This window comes from Sphaeramia orbicularis, chromosome 6 (genome assembly GCF_902148855.1).
Source record: "Sphaeramia orbicularis chromosome 6, fSphaOr1.1, whole genome shotgun sequence".
In the NCBI taxonomy this organism is placed as follows: domain Eukaryota; kingdom Metazoa; phylum Chordata; class Actinopteri; order Kurtiformes; family Apogonidae; genus Sphaeramia; species Sphaeramia orbicularis.
In genome coordinates this window covers 19252067-19273797 of record NC_043962.1, presented here as the reverse complement: position 1 = coordinate 19273797, position 21731 = coordinate 19252067, and the positions used below count along the sequence as shown (strand labels likewise).

General features: G+C 37.5%; 4 protein-coding genes across 4 annotated transcripts; 1 reads left to right on the top strand and 3 right to left on the bottom strand.

Annotated features, from left to right (window-relative positions):
- Positions 1 to 100: 100 nt before the first annotated feature.
- LOC115421102 (tripartite motif-containing protein 16-like) lies at positions 101 to 4584 on the bottom strand. Its single transcript, XM_030136821.1, has 6 exons — positions 3979 to 4584; positions 3813 to 3908; positions 1817 to 2062; positions 1550 to 1703; positions 865 to 930; positions 101 to 769 (listed from the first exon to the last, which is right to left on the bottom strand). The coding sequence occupies exons 1-6, from the start codon at positions 4543 to 4545 to the stop codon at positions 222 to 224; spliced, it is 1677 nt and encodes a 558-aa protein (XP_029992681.1). The 5' UTR covers positions 4546 to 4584; the 3' UTR covers positions 101 to 221.
- A 1133-nt stretch (positions 4585 to 5717) lies between these two features.
- Positions 5718 to 8398, bottom strand: LOC115421137 (tripartite motif-containing protein 16-like). Its single transcript, XM_030136866.1, has 6 exons — positions 7835 to 8398; positions 7323 to 7418; positions 6975 to 7208; positions 6746 to 6902; positions 6592 to 6636; positions 5718 to 6507 (listed from the first exon to the last, which is right to left on the bottom strand). Exons 1-6 carry the CDS (start codon positions 8396 to 8398, stop codon positions 5987 to 5989), a joined length of 1617 nt encoding a protein of 538 aa, XP_029992726.1. The 3' UTR covers positions 5718 to 5986.
- A 685-nt stretch (positions 8399 to 9083) lies between these two features.
- Positions 9084 to 11438, top strand: tmem17 (transmembrane protein 17). The gene is made up of 5 exons (XM_030135703.1): positions 9084 to 9304; positions 9489 to 9592; positions 9886 to 9999; positions 10104 to 10247; positions 10415 to 11438. Exons 1-5 carry the CDS (start codon positions 9190 to 9192, stop codon positions 10490 to 10492), a joined length of 555 nt encoding a protein of 184 aa, XP_029991563.1. The 5' UTR covers positions 9084 to 9189; the 3' UTR covers positions 10493 to 11438.
- On the bottom strand, positions 10824 to 21000 carry agbl2 (AGBL carboxypeptidase 2). Its single transcript, XM_030135702.1, has 22 exons — positions 20965 to 21000; positions 19867 to 19993; positions 19203 to 19376; positions 18351 to 18458; positions 17390 to 17537; positions 17018 to 17273; positions 15641 to 16033; positions 15319 to 15461; positions 14935 to 15094; positions 14624 to 14750; positions 14450 to 14550; positions 14190 to 14275; positions 13329 to 13395; positions 13116 to 13220; positions 12948 to 13016; positions 12747 to 12845; positions 12476 to 12572; positions 11985 to 12128; positions 11833 to 11863; positions 11529 to 11722; positions 11280 to 11424; positions 10824 to 11075 (listed from the first exon to the last, which is right to left on the bottom strand). The coding sequence occupies exons 2-22, from the start codon at positions 19973 to 19975 to the stop codon at positions 10844 to 10846; spliced, it is 2988 nt and encodes a 995-aa protein (XP_029991562.1). The 5' UTR covers positions 19976 to 19993; positions 20965 to 21000; the 3' UTR covers positions 10824 to 10843.
- Between the last annotated feature and the right edge of the window lie 731 nt (positions 21001 to 21731).

Below are 21731 nucleotides of genomic sequence, written 5' to 3'. Positions count from 1 at the left end.
ACTAATTGGTCATACACTGTCTTTCAATCCCTGCCTCAAAATATTGTAAATTTTGCTTCCCCACCCTGTAAATATTAATAAATGAAATAAAACACATAAAAAAGACATTTCACAAACTTTTTTCCTTTATTTCCATTATGCAGCGATTTATCCTCAAATTGTTAGCCATTTATTATTACCAGTTGTACATAATATGTAGAAAAAATATGTATTGCTTATATTTACTGCTGTGGCTTGTCTCTCATGTCGCATATTTTCAGTGTTGAACCGAAATCAACACAGAACCCAGGATAAAGAGGTTGAGTGAACGTTGTTTTTGTTTTGTGCAGGAGCATTAACTCATCAGAAACAGAAATACCATAGAAACACAGCACTCCTGCTTGATATTCAAGGTGCACTCCTAATTTGCAGGTCTGAACAGGAGGAATTTGGGTTTTGTGAAGATTATTGTGCCAGAACTTGCAGCCAGTTGGTGAGCACAGTATTTTCCAGGACTGACAATTGTGGCCAAAGCAAGAATTTTTCCCAGAACCTTTTCTTTCAATGCTTTTGTAAGAAACAGCCACCTCTACAACACCTCCATCCCACTCCACCTCCCAGTATGCGTCGCCAGTCAGACCCTGTTTGCACAGAGCTTGGTGATAGAAGGTGAACCTGTCTGGGTGATCTGGATGAGCCTGGTCACTGCCCCCCCATGAGATGCTTCTATTTCCATCAGACAAGCAAAGGCATGTAGTGACTGTGTTGGGGTCTACTTCCAGTTTGAAGTCTGCAAGAAGACATGAATAACTCCTTTAACTGGTGATGCCTTCATGTACAATGCTAACATAAATGTGCTGATACTTATGGTGAATTTATGCTTACTTTTAAACTTGCTCCGAAGGTATGTTCTCAGGGTAACTACATTTGGATTCCTGGGTGTACTTGATACTATGAAAGACAAAAAAAAAAAAACATATTGATCATCAGTCTTAGGTAAAAATTATCAGATCACCCTTGTTTTCTTCAATTTCTTGTTCATTTTAATGCCTGGTACAACTAAAGGTACATTTGTTTATACAAATATAATGATAACAACAAAAATAACTCATAAGAGTTTAATTTCAGAGCTGATACTTAGTCATTTTCCATGGTTTTCTTGATAATAATTAAAATCACTTCAGTTCTTACATCAATATCTATGGCATTGTACTGACAAAAACAATGCTTTTAGGCATTCCATGTTTTCTTTTCTGTCTGTTTTAGTCACGATACACACAGGAGTTAGTACTTGATCGCAAAACCATTGTTTCTGATGACTTCTGATGGTCTAATAATTTTTTTCGTGACTGTACATGTAGAATATAACAGCCATGGTCATGGGATAAGTTCATCCTGTTAAAAATGAAACAATATTTTCCAACTAAAGGTAGAAAATTATTCTAATATTACAATGCAGTATTTAAAATGAAATGTTTTAGGACTTAATGGCTCTATTTGTATTAGAAAAGTAGTTAAATACATTACATTAAGAAAAAAGTAAGAAACCTACAATAATAGAAATACTTACACATATGTCTCCCAAGAGGACTGAGAAATTCATCCTTTTCTTTTTTGTACATGTTTTTCAATTTACATTTCTGATCTGTGATGAACTCTGTCAGTGTGTCGAGTCTTGAATGTAAATCTGTAAATACAGGAAGGTCACCAAGAGCCCAGAAACCCTGTACAAACATAAAAAAGGGTTTTGTGAGCATTAAAAGGGACAGTTCATTACATCATTTGGCCCATATATCCTGCACATTTCAAAAACATATGTGCCAAAGTGTAGAATCACCTGCAGAAACTGGATGGAATCATCTGTTTGCAAAAGTTGGTTGAGTTTTTCCTCCCTCGTCCTCAGTTCACACACTTCCTGCTTCAGCTGCTCAATGTGACGTTTGGTCCACTCCAGTCCAGCGGTCTCTGTTTTTTTAAGTTTCACTGTGATGTCTGAGCATTTCTTCTCCACAGAGCGGACATATAAACTGATGTTTTCCTGGCACAGCCGCTCAAATTCATCACACACCTCCCCTGCAGTTTCCTTTGGGGAAACATTTAACATTTGTTTTGTTATGATATGACATTAGTAGATAAAGCCTATTTACAACAGCCATCATTAACGTTACAATTCAGTGAACAACTCAGTTCTTCAAAAAATGTGGATTTTAAAGACTTGCTTATATTTTAAGACAGTTTACTATGTCAAACACGTAAACTTTTTTTCCAATTTGTGGGAAGGTTATGAGGCCTGTATGTACCAAAGCCAGTTTTCCTTGCTTCAAATATTTATTTTCTCCCATTAGACTTCAAAATCCAAACCCACACTGAAAAAGCAAAACACTGAATCGATGTAAAAAAAATCTTCAATTGGTCCATCGAATGAAGTTGAGTGAACTAAATAAAATTGAACTGATTTCACTCAATTTTATTTTATTTAGTTCACTCAGTTTTATTAGATGGACCAATTGAAGAAGTTTTTTTTTTTACACTGATTCATTGTTTTGCTTTTTTCAGTGCATCAACTCATCTAAAATGTTTCCTATCTGTTGATCTACTAATCCCATCAATACATGTAAATAATCGAGGTAAAATGCGTTTCTCATCCTTTCATGGTCATCATATATGACCCATTTGGATGTTCAAAGGTTCCTTAGTAAATGTAGAAACAGTCATTTTCTGCAATATTGATTCATCAGTAAAACCAATGTAGTTTGATAAATGACAGTGGGCTGTTTTTATGTTTAGTTAATGATATATTTTACTAAAAAAGTCATTTTTTCCCTCTTTTCTCTGTTCAGATATGATAACCTTTGCATTTACTTTAATGAACATCTACATGATCAGTGACTTAAATATAGGAAAATACCTGATTTTCACTGAAAAATGCAAAATACAGATGATAATATTATAATAAATGGTGATAAATCACTCAGCAATGGTTAAATTTTATTTGGAAGTCACCACAAAATATAGTTCTGGGTCTTTATGGGTTAATTAGTAAGATGTAATTAAATACTGAATTCATTACTTTAATATTCACTTTACATCGTGCAATCAAAAATGGGTTGTAGTCTAATGTATTTGTTACTTTTATTTATTTTACTGCCTCCCCCTGAGCATGACACTAAACATCTAGTGTACCTGTAGTGCACAGGTGTCAAACATGCAGCCTGGGGTCCAATCCAGCTCGTAGGATGAATTTGTGAAATGCAAAAATTATACTGAAGATATTAATAATCAACGATGTGAAAATGATTTTAATTTAGATTCTACATACAGACCAATTAGATCTCAAGTGGGTCAGACCAGTAAAATACTCTCATATTAAACTTATAAATAATGAAAATAGCCAATTTTCTCTTTGTTTTAGCATAAAAAGGTAAAATTACATGAAAATGTTTATATCAAACTATTCTTTCACAAAAAATGTGAGTAACCCGAAATGTCTTAAGTAAATGCAATTTTACCAATATTCTGCCTGTTATTAAATGTTTTGTGTATTTGTAATTGTAGTAAGCTGTAATGCACATGTGTAAAGGGTAAACTAATAATCTGAGGCATAATATTGTTAAAATTGAAGTTTTTCTTGAGACGTTTCCAATTGTTCATGTTATTCAGATTTTTGTAGATGTTAAAATTATTATAATTTAATTTGATTTTTTTCATTGTTATTATTCAACCAGTCCGGCCCACTTGAGATCATATTGTGCTGAATGTGGCCCCTGAACTAAAAGCAGTTTGACACCCCTGCTGTAGTGTCTTAAACATCCCTGCTGAATGATGGCACTCACTTTTATAGAGTCTGCAGCCTCTCTCAGCTCCATCATTTTCTTCTCTGAATCCAACAGTCTGTCTGTAACTTCCTGTTTAATCATCTCCAGTTGTCTCTGTTGAAACACATTTTCAGATAAATTGATGGAACACAAATTATTTCAACACAGTGTTTATATCAATTACCTGCATTTCACATTTTTCTGCTGCAACAGCCACAGTTTCATGGTTTTTGTGTTCCTCCACGGCACACACAAGGCATATGAACTGCTGATCAGTGCGGCAGTAAATCTCCAGAAGCTTGTCATGATGACCACAGATGCTCTCCTTGATCCGTGTAGAGGCCTGAACCAGCTTGTGCTTTTTGAGAGGCGGGACCTCAAAGTGTGGCTTCAGATGAGTCTCACAGTAAGAGGCCAAACAGTTGAGACAGAACTTAGAAGCTTTTTGTTTGTTCACTGTACAAACATCACATTGTACGTCCTCAGGTCCATCACAGGTGTCACTTGGGGAGGGTGTTCTCTTGTGTTCCTCCAAAAGGTCAGCAAGAAGTGTGTTCCTCTTCAGACAAGGCCTAGGGGAGAAAATCTGCCTGCACTGAGGACAGCTGAAAGTGTTCTGCCCCTTACTATTTACATCCCAGAAGTTATTAATACATCTCATACAGTAACTATGTCCACAGGCAATCGTCACAGGATCTTCAAATAACTGTAAACAAATGGAGCAGTCGAATAAATCCTTATTGAGAGCCATTTTCTCTTCCTCAAACTGACAGTTTCATTTTCCAAGAAATAGGAGTGGCTTGTTGTCAGTGGGAAGGCACTCACTGACTTGTCTAGTGTTTCAACACCGGAAAACAAAGTCCACAACCCCACTGGAAGATTTAAGCATTACATCTAAGTGGTTATTTCAACAGTAATATAAGTTGTCATAGTAAATCTGTACAAGACACAAAGTTCTGGTCAGATCTGCAGAATTTACAGTAGATTATTACATTATTAAGGTTAGGGGAAGTGGTTTAGATATGTTGTATTTATGGTTAAGGATAATTTAAGTCATGTTATGCCCTTACACAGCATGTTTACTGTGTATAAAATCCATTTTCTTCCTTGACTATAATGGGTCTCAATTTTCACCCTTTATCATGTTTTATACAAACATTTGTATCTTTTCTTCTGCAGACCAAACCTATAAATACTCTTATAAAAGAAAAATGAAAATATTTATTTGCTGCAAAAAAAAAAAAGATCTCATTAAAGCTTCTTTGGTAAAACTTTAACTGGGAACTTGTCCGTTAGGCCACATTCAGACTGCAGGCAAATGTGGCCCAAATCCAATGTTTTTGCTCATATGTGACCTGAATCCAATCTGTTAAAGTCAGTTTGAACAACACAAATCCGAATGTTTCAAATCCGACCCAGGCCTCTTTCATATGTGGTCCTAAATCTGATATGTATCTGAAACTTTACAATGCAAATTCAGTCTGAACAGCCAGGTCGCATTTATTCAACCTTCATGTCGTTGAAATGCAAAAAACGTCACAATTCTGCAGGCCAGCAGGAGAAGGAGTGGGAAAAACATATTTCCGTCTGTAAACACAGTGCATACCTGCGTGGTCATGTATTATATCAGGACCTCTTTTGCGCATGTGGGTCACTTCAGGGTCGCATTCAGTTCATATTCAAAACTGACAGAAGTCGCATTTATTGTGTAATACGAACAAGCACACACACACACACAAAAAAATAAAAATAAAAATCGGATTGCACCAAAAAATCCAAATTGTGCATTAAGACCTGCTGTCTGAACGTAGCCTTAGTTATCACATTACTACATTGCTTCCCAAGACACCTTTAATCTTGAGGTGCTGACCCAAAGACATATATGTAACTCTCAAATAAAAACTGACACTTCAAAATATTTTGTTATTTTATTAACATTGAAAACCTTACAGTATAAGCACAGCTCTTGTTTGTGTTGTTAGATCTTAAATGTTTCAACAGTTTCAGTTCACAGATGAAATCTCTCACATTGGCACCATTACTATTTTTTTTCTTAATCTATACATGGATAATGATACGATATAATATCATTTATAAAGAGAAGTGACCATCAAGCAGCTATTTACTGTAAAATTTTTGTAAAGAATGTGCTGTACTATTGATATAACACTGAATATTGAGAGTGTATGTTTTTACTTTGAGGAAATTATCTCAATTGACGACCCTCTGGAGACCATGAACCCTGGGGTCAGCGGTTCAGAAAAAGTGGTCTGAACCTTGTGAAGGAGCGTCATTTGACCAGAATCAGAAACACTGTAGAAGGACAGGTTCCCTCCTTGATGGTTCAGATATACTCCTACTGTAGAGGAGCAGGGAACTGATATTTTGGTTTTGGCTCCATTGTGCCAAAAAGTGCAACCAGAGGTCGAAAGGGAAAAGCACCAGGATTTGTCAGTGTAACCAAAGCCACACTCCTCCATTTCTGCCCCTTTATAGCACACAGCCACTTCAACCCTGGGACCTTTCCAGTGAACCTCCCAGTAGCAAACACCAAACAAACTTTCAGCACACAACACCTGATCATATTTGGTAAATCTATCTGGGTGGTATGGGTAGCCACGGGGCTTTTTAACCCAGGTTACCTTGCTGTTTCCCTCAGAAAGCATTAGGTTTTCAAATGCTGTGTTGGGATCCAAACTGAGGTGGCAGGAATCTAGAAAAATTACAATAATTGGTGTTAAGGGTCCCTTCTGAAAAAAAAAAGCATTTCAATTAATATGAATTAAAAAAGACTCACATATTGAGAACTCCTGTCTTGTTGTGGGATCAGGATCAATTTCAACTGGAAATAGAAAACATGATAATCACATTTGGGGAGCAACTTCCAAGTATTTCTTAGACCTTGATATAGTTTTGACCAACAAAAAGTACTAATACAGTTATTTTCTTACTTGTTTCAGCTATATCTTCAAGAGCCCTCACCATACTCTCCAATTTCCCTTTCAGATCAGAAATAGCTGTTGTCACAAAGTCGAAAGCTGCGTGTAGTTGGATGTTAACATCAGTGGACATGTTAGATTCAGGTGAGTTTAAAATAGAATGGCAGGTCTAGAAGAAGGAAAAAAAATGTTAATATTTTCCAGTTTGTATAAAGAATTTGTCTTTCTGTGTGCATTATACCTGCAGAAAACGAATGTGATCCTCAGAGAGTGAAAGCTGCTTTATTTCATTCTCCTTCTTCCTCATCCCAGAAATCTCATTTTCCAGCTGGTGCACAAGCGCCTGGGCTCGACTGACGGCAGCGTTTTCCTGAACTCTGATCAGCTCCTTCAAAGCACAACGTCTTTTATCTGCCATTGAAACAATTTCACTGTAGACTTTCTCATTTTGGTTGACTGCTGCATCTCCAGAACACTAGCAACATAAAAAAAAAAAAAAAAAAAAAACACACACACACACATTATATCAGTTCCTGTTATGATTACGAGTAAGGAAAGTGAAGTATGTGTAAAGAAGTGAGAGATTCACCCTCAGCCCAGTGATGGTCTTTTTGAGCTGCTTAAGCTGCTTCTCTTTCTCCTGTATTCCCTGCTGGTATCTGTGTTTTTTCTTATCAAATTGTTTCTGCAAATAAAATCAGATTATTCACATTACTGTCTGTCTAGTGATAAAAGTGCAATGATGTTTATGTTCACAAACATAGATAGATAGATAGATAGATAGATAGATAGATAGATAGATAGATAGATAGATAGATAGATAGATAGAATATAAGATTAACAATAGAATACGAGAGCAAACATATTGTACATAATAAACTAGAAGTACAAAGAAAACAGAAATGGTAGAAAATTTGGGCAATAATAAGGTAACGGTTATTCGGATTAGTGGATTAACTGGTATTAAACATTTTTAGATCAGTAGATTCATTTGGGTCTTTGAGGGTTAAATATATCCAATTGTGACTCACCAACTTTGACACAGGGTCCAATATTGCATTGACACAGAATATGACCATGTCTAATTTCTTAAACACATACTTGCTTTTCTTTCCTCTCTGCAGCAGCTGAGACGGTGTCATGGCCTTTATGTTCGTCCATCACACAGAGCAGGCAGATGCATTGGTCATCAGTGCGACAGTACACTTCCAGCAGCTTGTCATGCCGACTGCAGATCTTCTCCTGGATGGAGGCTGACACTTCCACCAGCTGGTGTCTTCTGAATGCAGCAGACACATAGTGGGGTTCCAGGTGAGTGGCACAGAAAGAGGCCAAGCACACAAGGCAAGACTTCACTGCTTTCAGCTTTTTCTCAGTGCAAAAATCACACTCCACATCCTGAGACCTGACTCCATCCTCTTCTTGGACCACAGAAAATGTTCCCACTAAATCAGCCAGCACTGTGCTCTTGCTCAAGGTGGGTCTGGTTCTGAACCTGAACCTACACTGGGGGCAACAGTAAACACCTTTCTGACCTTCTTGATCCCAGTAGCCATTTATACAGTCCATACAGTAGCTGTGGCCACATTGGAGAGTCACAGGGTTCTTCAGGACATCCAGGCATATGGAGCAGCACAGACGCAGCTCAGAAAACCCCTCAGCCATCTTTTTTCTGAGTTTCACTTTCAGTGAAAGCAAAAGTAGCACAAGAGGGGAGTGACTTACTGTTTTATAACATTCATAGTAAATCTCTGTCACTTCACAAAGAAAACTACATTTACCAAGATCCAGCTTTAACCAGTTTAACCACAAGATATTCTGTTGCAACTCACAATTATGTTGCACCTAGACCAGGGGTCAGCAACCCTGGTCCTAGAGAGCCACTATCCTGCATGTTTTAGATGTTTCCCTCTTCCAGCACACCTGATGGTCATTATCAGGCTTCTGCAGAGCTTGATGATAGGCTTATCATTTGAATCAGGTGTGTTGGAAGTGGCTCTCTAGGACCAGGGTTGCTGACCCCTGACCTAGACAGAGGTGGGTAAAAGTCCTGCCATGTATTAGTTCGACCTGTTCATTTAACTCAAATAATTCCACTAACTCCCATCTACCTGGATGAAGAGTTATCAAAATGGGCTGGTCCAGTGAATGGTTGGAACAAATATGTGGGAGCAGAGTTACCTACCTCTGTAGAAACTCTCTCCAGACAGTCCTACCCACATCTAAAAAAAAAAAGCTATTTAAAGCTAATTTTACTGTTGTAAAACATTACTTAAAAACAAACAAAAAAAACGTATTGCATTCAACTTTAGACAGTTTAGGAGGCGACGAGATTTGAGTAAAACGCGAGATTTGTGTGGTTTCCATGGAAACGCAGAAAGCCCGTGCAATGAGGAAGGGGCGGTGCGTTTTTTGTCTTGGTGATGTTTGTGTTATAGCAGCGTCCACTTTATACAATGGAATTGCCGGAGACTGTTCGAAAACGTCTAGAAAACTTTTCTCGAAATGTTTTGTTTGACCAAAATCGGACTCAGTCTCTCGCCAAAGACCATGACACGTTTCTGCTACACGGTAAATCTATCTAGATGCAGCTCATGTTATGGACGAATTAGCATAGACGCTAGCTTAGCTAGCATCAGTGAAAGTGGATTTGTCTGTAATACCGGGCCGTTGTTATTCCAGCTGTTGACCTACATGCGCAAATAAGTAGTTCTGTACACGTGCATTAATGTTCTGCTGGATTTTTTGTTTTTAGACAAACAGGTTCTGTCCAGCCTCCACCTCCAGATGTCCCTCTACTTTAACATGTGGTTTTTCCCTCTATGGTGGATCAGTGAAACAGTAATGCTGCACCTGAAGGTAACACTGCAAGAACAGATAGGGCATAAAATACTAACCATACAGGAGAACCAGACTTTCATCTGTTCTTGTATTAGAACAAAAACATGTTATTTCACCTCCTTGTGATAATGTATGCAAAGCAATGACAGAAGGTGACACATGTGGTGCAATATTTTCAAGAAACACATGTTCATACTGTTTGTCAAGATTAGACCTAGCAAGTGTAAACATTTCATGCTAAAAAAGTAAACTGAATTAATATGAATTTCTTTTCATTTAATGTAACTACTTTGCTTTGTCATTACTTCTAGTATCCTGCTTTGCCAGACTACTATAAATTCATCATTGTCACTATTCTAATCCTGATGACGCTGATTGAGGCCATAAGACTCTATCTTGGTTATGCTGGGAACCTGCAAGAAAAGGTACAGCAGTGAACAATGGTAGTGCAGAATAAGCCACTAACACAGAATCCTGAAACACATTTATTAACTTGTTACTATTTTTGTAATAACTGTTTTTGTGTCAGGTCCCTGAGTTGGCTGGATTTTGGCTCCTCAGTATCCTGCTGCAGCTTCCATTAATCCTGTTTCAACTCTTCAATGAAGCCATTCTCATACAACCCCTGGAGAGGGCCGTTCACATAGTTCTCGGCATTTTCGTACTCACACAGGTATGATTAAATTCTGTTTTAAAAGCTGGTGTCTAACATTTACTTATTAAGCAGTACAAATACTTGCACATAGTTAAAATTACATATTTTCAAGCCTTTTGTAATTTTTTTGTCACTAACGTATCTTTGTCACTAACGTATCTTTTTTTTAATCCACAAATTTCAAGGCCCTCTTTGGTTTTGTAGCACTCAGGGATATGGTCAGACACACAGAGAGTCAGTTTCATCTGCGACAGTTTGACTGAATTCTGAAAACCTGCCTTTGCTGCCACATCAGAACCCACCAGGGCAGTGCGCCTTATGTCATGGCTTCTCATCCTGAGGCTTTGACAAAAAAAACAGTGTCATTTTTTTCTATTTAACAGTAATTTCAGTGTTTCTGGCAACATATTTATTTTTTATATTTTGCTGAGTTTTTATTCCTGTGTTGTATATATTTGTTTGTGTAGTAAAATAAATTACATTTGTGTAACAAACAGTATATGTATCCCATACAGTATTTATTTTCACATCATGGATTGGAGTAAATTCACTCAATAGCATGGAAAAATAATTTTTGACATAGAGCCAAGGGTCTCTGGATGACAAAATGTGTGCTACAGTGGGCCAGACTGTGATAGTCTTGAGAGTATTGTGTCTTCTGGACCCATAGGTCTTTGCAGTTCTTTTCCAGAGGAGTATTGTATGATGTCATTAGTCTTAGTGGGTGTTTGGAGTCTATGGAGGATGTCACTCTGTGGACGTGGAAGATTCAGTCTGCCCAGTGCTGACGATTTTCTCACATGGGGTAAATTGTACCTTTTGTCGTCCATGGTCTCCTTGAGGAATCTGACGTTGAAAAGGAGGGTCAAAAGGGTCAAAAGTCTATTCAACACTACTTGTCATTAAAAAAGAAAATCAGGGCGATGCCCAGTTTTTGAACTGCATCTGTCAGTTGAGCACAGTGTCAAAACGGCATCAGAGACTGCTCAGTAGTGATCATCAGAAAGAAGAGATCATGTGCTAAAGAGGAATAAGGATAAAATGTTTTACCTTTGTCCCTTTGTGCCCTTCAGCACAGGAACAAACAAAGCACTATCTGCCTCTTCTCCCACAGGGATGAAACTAGGCGTTAGAGCTCTTTGGCTCCGCTCTCCAAACGGTACACATCTCAACAATGACATACTTGGTAAATTACCTGCAAAATGAGGGGAAAGAGTGGGAAAAAAAAGTTTCTATTTCTCATATTTTCTAACAGGATACAGTTGTTACCAATTGTAATATAATTACATTTAAATGCACCTTCTTTGGAATGCTCATTTTGTTTCTCATTAATGGAGGATTCCTCAGGTGTAAAGCAGAGCTGAGAGGTATGTAAAATATTTCTGTCCTTATAAATGTGCCGACTGTTAAATTTCTCTGCGGCAAAATTTGACAGGAGGTGCATTGGTGGACCAGTGTTTGGAAACATCTTGAAGAGCATACAGGAGGGACATCTGAAAACAATATAAATGACATACTGAATCCATATTTACCTGAACATGTAGACTACATTATAATGATAAAATTATTTGAAAAATGATACAATTTCTCGTTTTCTTCTTACCTGTGAGGTACTGTCACTGAAGAAGGCAGCCCTGACAAAAGTGTGATGACTTTTATTAGCAGGTTGAAGCAGGTTTGAATCATCTGAAATTTGACTTAAAAATGAATCAGATGCAAACTCCTAGTAGTTACAAATATACAATAAAGACAAACCTCTGTAGACTTTATAGGTGGCAAAGAGCTGCCGGGGGTATGGGTGTTGCTTTGGTACATAATTTGTTTGAGATGGAAGGGGTGCACTTAGGTGTAGCAACTGAGACGTGCATCTACATTGTCCCAAATCCATCCTCTGATCCTCTGTTGAAGAAAACAAACCCTGATGTCAGTGCCTTACACTTTGAAAATACACACATTTTTCCCCACAGAACACCATGTCTGTTTCAGACAATTGTGGTTGACAAGTGTTATGACTCTGTGGTCACAGTGAATCACTTTTATTTATTTATCTTGTTTTATTGTATTTGCTTCTTGTGTTGTCTGTGCTCAATCTGACTTAAATTTTGAAAAACAATAAACTGTATTGGACAGCAAACCTATGCAGCACAGGTCTTCTTTAAGAGTGGAGAAAGAGTGGAGTCTTGTATGTTGAGTTCAGATCTCTGTAAGCCAGGCATAATAATAGACTCTGATGATATGACCGTTACCTGTCTGAGGAAAAGTAGGTATGTATGAGCTGAGATCAGGACTTGGTCTTGTCCTGTGATATGGACATGGGACCCTGATGTCTTCCAGAAAATCATCCTGAAATACAAAAAATGTAATGCATAAGTCAAACTTAGAGATTTGGTTCAGTTCCTTAAGCATCTCAAGCGCTGTTTGGCAATTTATCAGATGCATATTATAATTTTTAAAATAACTGCAGTACTGTAACTGCACAACAGGTGGTGAGTGTGAGTGTATTTTGGTCATCCCTACCTTAACAGGCTCACAGCCCTGCCACAGAGTTACCTGACTGACCTCTCCAGGGTTACCAGTGGCAGGAGGGAGCCCAGCTTTTCTTATCAGGCCATTCACCTGTACACAAAGAAATGAATATTAAAGAGGGACAGAAAAGGAAATCATCTGTCTTCTCTACTCTTCATTAGATAAACTAGCTCACTTTCTTCTACTGCATACCTGATATCTTTTTCTGTCTCTTCCCACGTGCTTTCCTTTAACTATGTTCTCATTCAACAAGTTCAACTCCTGCAAAGAAAAAAACACTAATCACATCTATACAACCTTAGAAATACATTAAATAGAAAATAAAACACAAAAGTAAGTGGAATTACTCTAAGTTCTCACAATACTGTGTTTGCTGCTTTCCTGGATCTTTGGCTCTGAGTTCAGTGCTCTTTCTGGTTGCAGCCTGTTGCGTTCTTTACGACTCTTAAGCCGTCTCTTTTTCTTCTTCACTGGAGTCTGCTGAGGGGAATTGCAACATGTGATATTAACCTTAATGAAGCATTTGCTCATGTAATTACTACAGAAACTTGCTTGTTATACCCCTGAAAGGACAGTCTGGGGCTGGTGCAGTAAATGAACAGGCAGTCCATCAGAATCTGAACTATTTGAACCACTGGTGCTGTGAAAAAAAAAAAAAAATCAGTTTGTCCATAAGGAAGACCATGTTCGAACACAAGAATGTCCATAAGTGCACATGGCAACACGTCACCTCTAGGCCATAGACTGATGATCAACTTTGTGGTTGTTTCATCAGACCTGCGGCTGTAAGTTCTGGACCCTCAGGTGAAGAGAGATGGTGGGGGAAGATGCTGAACAGACTCAGTAACCCCAAACACATAATGAGGGTTTTACAGGGAAGGTCTGGCAGATACCCCCGTACCCTATCTTCAACCCTTACCTCCAACAGAGCTTCATTCATATTCTGAGGGACATTGAGTTCAAATGGATCATGTTCAGCACCTCTATTGCAGCTGTGGCAGCAACCCTTGAAGCTGGTGGTGAACACCAATGATAAAGGGTACCATCGAGCTGAAGAAGGAGTCCTATCAGGCCTGGCTGGCTTGTGAGAGTCCAGAGGCATTTGACAGATATCGTTGGGCCAAAAAACAGTGAGCAAGTGGCAGCGGAAGAAGCAATAATTTGAGCAAGGGAGGAGTTTGGTGAGGCCATGGAGCATGACAATCAGATGGCTCAATGACTGGGAATATCTATGATGCCTGGATGTGTGTATTTTGTTATGTTCATGCACTCATAAGTAGAGGGCTTGTTGTCAAAAAAGAATTATTAATAAAAAAAGACTGATTAAAGAGTAATGAAATACTTTTACTTCCAATAAGGCACATATCTATATATAATATGTGGGTGAAAATTTCACAGTCCACTTTGAATAGTAATGCAACAGTAAAAGAATACCTAGTTTCCAGGTCAGATACAGAAAATTCAGAGTCAATGCCCAAATCTCTCCGCAGTGCTGAGAGCTCTGTCAAACAGTAATTGACCTGAAAATACACACAGAGAAAACTAAGGTGAAAAGGAATTTTAAGAAAAGCTCTTTAAAGCTCGGGTGAATTGAAACAATGCATTTGTAACTTTTCTGAGCCACAGTTGTGGCCATGAGATCAATTTTCTACATAAATCATTCTAATCATCAGAATAGCCACTTTATCTCTTACCTTGGATGGATCAGGGTCATAATAGTCCAGCAAAGTGTCACAAAAGTGAAAGCCAAAGGACTTCAAATCTTGAGTAGTAAAATGAGTTCCTCTCCTGTCTCCTGATATTCAAACAGAAGATAATTGTCATATAAGAGGCATGTAAGCATACATGCACAAACACACTGAACTCACCCAGAGTGGAGCCTCCAAAACTGGCCTCCATAGTGTAGCTGTTTTTGATACCAAGGTTCCACATAGCAATTCGTCCTGTTCCCTCTTTACTCTTCTGCACCTGGAACCTACAGCTCTTGAAGGAGAACTGAAGATAAAGTCAAAATATTAAGTCTGCAGATAAACAAAGGAATTTTAAAGCTCCTAAAGCATTGTGACTATGACTTAAGCACAGTTTTTCCTTTAAAAAGCCAAAAAACACATCTGAGAACACGGTGTTTAACTAAATACACAAAACATTTGACTGAGTTGTTCAAAAGCACAGACTTTACCTTGTTATTTGCATTCTTACTGAACATTAGTGGAAAAATTCTCTCACGAAGCCTCAGTGCAGGTTCACCGTGGTTCTTACAGCCGTACATGAAAACATTATTTTTTCGGTTGTGGCCATGGAAATCACAGTAAAGAACCACATCTGTCGTTGTCATAAGTCTGGAGAAAACCAAAAAAAATCATATAGAGATGGTCTTCACAACCAAGTAAAACACACTGTTCATTGTCCAAAAGTGGAAGAGCTATTCATTTTCAATTCTATGCAAGCTAAAGAAAGCTGAAAACACTACAATGAGAGAATCCCTGAACTGGAATCAAAATGAAAATGCACAAAAAATACAAATTCTACTGATTTTTTTCCACATGTATACTTCCTGTCTCACCTTTCCACCATGTTTCGAGTATACCACACACATGGGAAAGAGTCCCTGAGCACTGTCTTGTAATTTCTGTTTAGGTCTCTGCCTGCCAGGGAGCAGCGGTAGTTGCCCACCACAACACCATCTGGGTTCAGCATTGGCACCACCTTCAGAAGGGAAAAAAAAACAAGTAAAGGGAAGAAATATACAATGTCAGAAACCTGAAACATTAGCTTACCACAGGACCTTAATGTTCAGTGACGACAAAAACAAAATTGGATGTATCAAAGTGATGGGTGTAGTTGTAAAGATAATGTAACAGTGATAAATATATCAAAATGACCACCTTAAAAACAAACATATCTCTCAATAACCGAGCATCCTCAGATTCCCCAAGCAGAAAATCCAGGAATCCCTCCATCATCCAGGACCCGTTGGTTTCTCCAGGGTGCACTCGGGCTGTCACCACTACAGTTTTCTTCATCCTGTCCTCACACTTGCTGGCCCCACGGGACGTTATTGTCAGCACATACACGTCATTTCCAGCCAGGCTGCGGCACAGCACCCGCAGGTTACAATATGATGCCACATTGGGGTCTGAGGAAATACACCTAAGGTAGTTCTGCAGCCGTGAATAGGTGTAGGGGTAGCAGTGGGCAAGATAACAAGTGTCTGAGTCATACGGGAACTGGAAGGTCCAGGTGAGTGAGTACAGGGTAGGAGGGACGCTGTTTTTGTCCTTTGTAATGTGAAGAGACAAAAAAGAGAAAAAGATCATAGTTCTGTTATTCTAATTCAAATTGTATGATTTAATGCCGCACTGGTGTATTTGTGGAATTCTAGTGACAACATACAGTTGCGGAAAAAATTATTAGACCACCCTTGTTTTCTTCAATTTCTTGTTCATTTTAATTCCTGGTACAACTAAAAGTATATTTGTTTGGACAAATATAATGATAACAACAAAAATAGCTCATAAGAGTTTAATTTCAGAGCTGATATCCAGCCATTTTCCATGGTTTCTTGATAATAACCAAAATCAGTTCAGTTCTTACATCAATAGCTATGGCATTGTACTGACAAAAACAGTGCTTTTAGACATTCCATGGGTTTTTTTTCTATCTGTTTTAGTCACATGATACACACAGGAGTTAGTACTTGATTGCATAACCATTGTTTTTGATGATTTTTGATGGTCTAATAATTTTTCCACAACTGTACATTTAGGAAGATCCTAAATAATCAAAATTTTAAACAGATTTCATGCTATCAGCCATACTTGTAAAAAAAAAGCTACACATATTAGATTCAAACTTGTTTATAGCACTAAACCAGAATTTTTTTTTTTTTTTTTGCAATTTTTGCTTCTTAACCCTGTCTTCATTCAGTTAATAAGAGAGTCTGCTGTACAGGCTACTCCAAATTACTTGGAGTAATAGTGTTATTAATTTCTAACTTAACCCTGTATCTTACGCTTTCGTTCTATGTTGATTTTCACTTCATTATAGATGGTAACGGCCATTTGATTTTATATGCTGGAGCTCTCTTCTTTTGCCTCAGAACACTATGACAGCTTCCTTTTCTACATAACTTTAATTTCTCTCTTTGCCTGCATTAATACACAGTTCTATACAACACTAATGTTTTCTGTTGGGAAAAATAGAGAGTGTATTATAATCAGGTTCACCTTTATAATCAGGTACAACTTTCAAGTTAAAGTTACCTGGTTGCAGTTACGGTAATATCGGATATTGGAGCCAATGCGTTGCCATCCAACACCTTTCTCCTTGGCAGCCCTCTCTGAGTAAAGGAGTGGTCTCATACCCACAGAATAAAGGCTGTTGCTCTTCATCAAGTTGACAATAGTGAAACAGTAGGTTTCTCCTGCCTTCATGTTTCTGACCCTGAAGTAAAACCACTGAGTGTGTTTGTTGGTGTACATGTCTGTGCGTAGGGTGAGTTCATAGTCATAGACTCCCCTAAACAGGACATAAATATGAACACAGTGACAATGAGTAGGACAGCAGACAGATTCATGTTAAAATGAGTGGGGATTGTAATATTATTACTGAGGCATAAGAAAATAGACACTCACACTTGTACAACCTTCTGAAGGTTCCCACTCTCAAAGCGGGACTCAAACTCAAGAATGAGGTCTGACTCACTGATGTCATAAGTGGCGTTTTTAATAGGGCCCTTGCTTCCCCCAAAACGAGAAGTGGTAAAGTAAGCATGCTTCATGGCTGAAAAAAATGAGGATGAGAAGAAAGGACAAAAATGTTCTCTTTTTTAGAAAGTAGCATACCTTGATAATCTGGAAAGAAATGATTGTTAATATCTGGCATAATGCTGCTGAGGCACAAAAACAAACACTGCCTGATTGTCCTGCATAATGTTCATGATGTACAAAACAGAAATTAAGACTCATTTCTTATAAAACAGAATTTTTCTCCACTTAACAACAAGGCTTAGGCACATCATCCCACCAACTCTGGGCTCCACCAAACAAAATTAATAAAGTCAAAACAAGTAACCTCTTTATACTTTTTGGGGATGTTTATTTATTATCTACTTCAGCTTCACCAATTTTTGTACATAAATGCGTTAATAATAATCATCCAAAACTATGAAATTATTATGATTATTATTTTTTTTAATAACATTTTTTTTTTTTTCTTGCTGCAGGACCCCTACAATTCCCACCATTTCATATAAGTCCTTCACAAACAATGAAAATGCAGAGAAGATTTTAATATATTAAAGCGTAGTAAGTACTGGTTTACTTCCTTCACAAATATAAAACAAATAATGGTATAAAAAAGTGAAAAAAATGTAATGGCTGAATCAAAAAAATCAGACAGAATCTAAGGTTTCTGAAAAACATTTCACATTAAGCAGCATGATGAATATAAATGAGCATAAATATACAGATTTCTTAACCAAAAGACCCTTAAATGTCATCTACTCTCAAAAGGGACCCTGTGTTGTAAGGTAGGGTCATTATTTTATGTTGTGCAGAATGGACAGACACCATCCAATTAATTCATGTGAGTTACCGTGATCAGTGAAGTACACCACTTTTCCCTTATCTTTTCTTGCTGGCATAGGAGTCCTCTCACATCCTGTTAGCTGGTAGAAAGGCTCTGGTTCTGGAGGATCCCACTCTAAATTACAGAACCGCAAAATTGTAAGTAGAGGGTTTTTAAAAAATGTATTGAGAATTTAAGACAGCGTATGATTTTTCAGAAGCACCTGAAGTTGTCAGTAATTTTATTCATTTATCTGTTTGGTGTTAATACAGATAATAGCTTCCTTCATTTGTGCACACATTTTCAATTCAGCTTCTTTTTTTTCTAATTTATTTTTTTATTGACATTCAATATCAGACATTCACATCAGGTACATCATATGTACATATATCATATACCAGTTGTCTGCTATAAATGCCCAAAAAATATTTTTGTTTTATATCCAAACACTGAAAAGAAGGCAGATAACCAAATAAAAGGGGCAAAAAAGAAAAATTATGTATGAGTAGGGAGTGATCTTTTCCATAAAACACAATCACTGATTTGTGAAAACAAAATTAGGCCTATAGGGTGTGACATAGTTAACCCATTTTTCCCAGTATGAAGCGAATTTCTCCAATTTGTGATTAACAAATGCTGTTATTGTCTCCATTTTATAAATGTCCATTGTGATTTCCATCCATCCATTTAAAATTGGGCTCTCCTGTAAAAGCCATGTGCTGGTGATAGTCTTCATACAGGCCACCAGCAAAATATTCATTAAATGTTTTTTCTCTTTTCGGCCATTCCTGAGGTATGTGTCTGAAAAACATAGTCTTACTCTTGAGGGGTATTTTGCATTTAAAGATACAATTCAGCTCCAATTAAACTCTGAATTACCTATGTGATGAATAGTGTCGCTGATGACCTCACACTCTGAGGGCCAGCGGGGGCGGGAGACAGATGGAAAGTTAACCAAGTCCGGTGGAGCTCGGAGACTCAAAATAGGCCTGCCGCCATCAAAGTCTATGAGCAGCTGCCTGGTCCTCAGTGTCTGGCTTAGGTTTGTTGATACTGAGAGGAAACATGAATCACACCTTGAATCATCTTTCATTACAACAGTGCAGAATAGCTCTAAATGTTTTATCAAGTCAGCCTTCATACCTCACCTAGACCAGACAAGCTCAAGTTCATTCAAAGGGGATTATGCTACCCCTGATTGTACCAATTATTTCATTCACAAAGGGGCTTTTCTTTAATATATAATGACCAAACACAAGAGCTCACATACCATGTATACAATGTATTTAGCACTAGCCACACTTCCTTCCATTTTCTTTGCTGTCCTTTTGTTAATCATTACAGTACAGCCTACAAATCTACACAAATCTAACATGCACATGAATGTAAACCCTATGCATACTACTACTCATGCACAACAAACTCAGACAAATTTATAAAATTAAAAGAGGAGGATACTGTAGTAATGTATAGGCTACATGTATACTTTTCAGCAATAGAAGAAGCACTTAGAATGTACAAAAATGTTCAAACACAAGCTTACATTGCCTCCTCGCAATTTCTTCTGCATCTTGCTCATTGTTGGAGTCATTTGGTTCCAACTTGTCCAGCTTGTAGGTATTCCACCTATTCCTGAAATCAGAGACAGCCATGGATGATGGTTTCTCAGCCTGACTGGAAAAACTGCAAGATGTCAGTGTTGTGAATTTCTGTTTATTAGCTGTGAACTGCTTGTCGCCCATATGCTATCCTTTATTTCAAATACTGATCAGCATGTGCTACCCCCATCAAACCACATATGTTTGCTACAAACACACATTACACTACAGTAAAGGGCTAAGCATCACAGAAGTTTGTCTCTGGTATTGAATCTTTTCAGAGTCCCATTGTTCTTTCATTATGTTGCTCTGGTGTCATGTCAGAATCAGGATCCGAATCAGAATCAGCTTTATTGGCCAAACCATGAGCTTGACTGTGGTTTATCCTTAGCTTCACATAATATAGAGTAGATAGAATGTAGAGTAAAATATAAAAAGCATATTTAAAAAAAAAAAATGCAAAAAATATTATAAAGACCAAAAAGGGTCATAGACAAAATAGTAAGAAGACAAACTAGCACAAAGACAAGAGTGAAAGCAAAGAAAATAAATATCAGCAACACCAGGACTGATGCAAACACTTTTACAAAGATCTAAACCAATTATTATGTTACCAAGTAATACTAATTTTAAATATTCAAAAATACTTTTATGACAATCCAAGCAGAATTTCAAAAACAGACATAAATAATCCAGATACCTCACTCACATGTGAAATGGACTGAATCTTTTCTAAATGGTCATCTTCGACTGTCTCTGCTCAAAGTGTCCCTGTTCTTTAAAAACCTCTGTGAACGAATACTTCATCTGTATTCTTAGCTAGCTAATGTCTGCACGGTGCAGTTTGTAACAGCTCTATAACTCTATGTGGTTTCCGATCAGATTTAACATTACTTCAGAAATCTTGTTTTAAAACTCCTAACTGGTCACGTCGCTAACTACTTCATCGTTACATTTTACTGACTAACCTGCAAACAAACATTGCAAATATACCTATAACTCCCGCAACAACTGCTTTCTTACCATGTTTAATATGCACTTACCTCACATACATGTTAAATGCACAACCTTAGTTTAAGTTGAAAATCCTCTCAATAAACTGCTAGCATAGCCACCACTACATGTTAACAAACGCACGCGCAATTCCTTGTCTCGACAACACCACGGTTGCCATGGAGAAGGAGCACCAGCAAGGCTTCACGGGAAATGATGGAGATAACAAAACAAACGACCATGACATTTTTACTCATTCCACTACATTTTGAATAATAAAAGAGTGTTTTTTGGTAGTTCTTCTAAGTTCAACTTGGACTCTTATCCAAGAATTAGGTTTGTTTATTTATTTATTTAATATAATTACTTAGTTTTTGTTTGTTTGTTTATTTGTTCGTGTTGGTTTTAATTTGATCTTGTAGTATTGTTATTATTGTTTATGTTGTTTTGTTTGACTATTGAGTTTTCTTAAGAAGGAAATATAAGGGCGAATCACATTGTTTTTATGCTTGGAAATGGCTACTGTATGTTTGTTTGGAATGGGAGGACCCCAGGAAGAGTAGTTGATGTACTGCATCAGCTAAAGGGGATCCTAATAAATAGATAAATAAGAACTTCAGTTCATAAAAGAAATCTGGTTTGTCTAGAGGTGTTGTAAGGGGAAACAAATGATGACGTTTGTAGGGGCCCGGTCTCCACGGAAGAAAATTAGGGCCAGAAAACTGTTACATAGGTGTTATCCAATTCAACTCTGATTAAGTATAAGATCAATGTCGACCCTTTTTACTCATTTTGTCATAATTCGGATGAAACATTA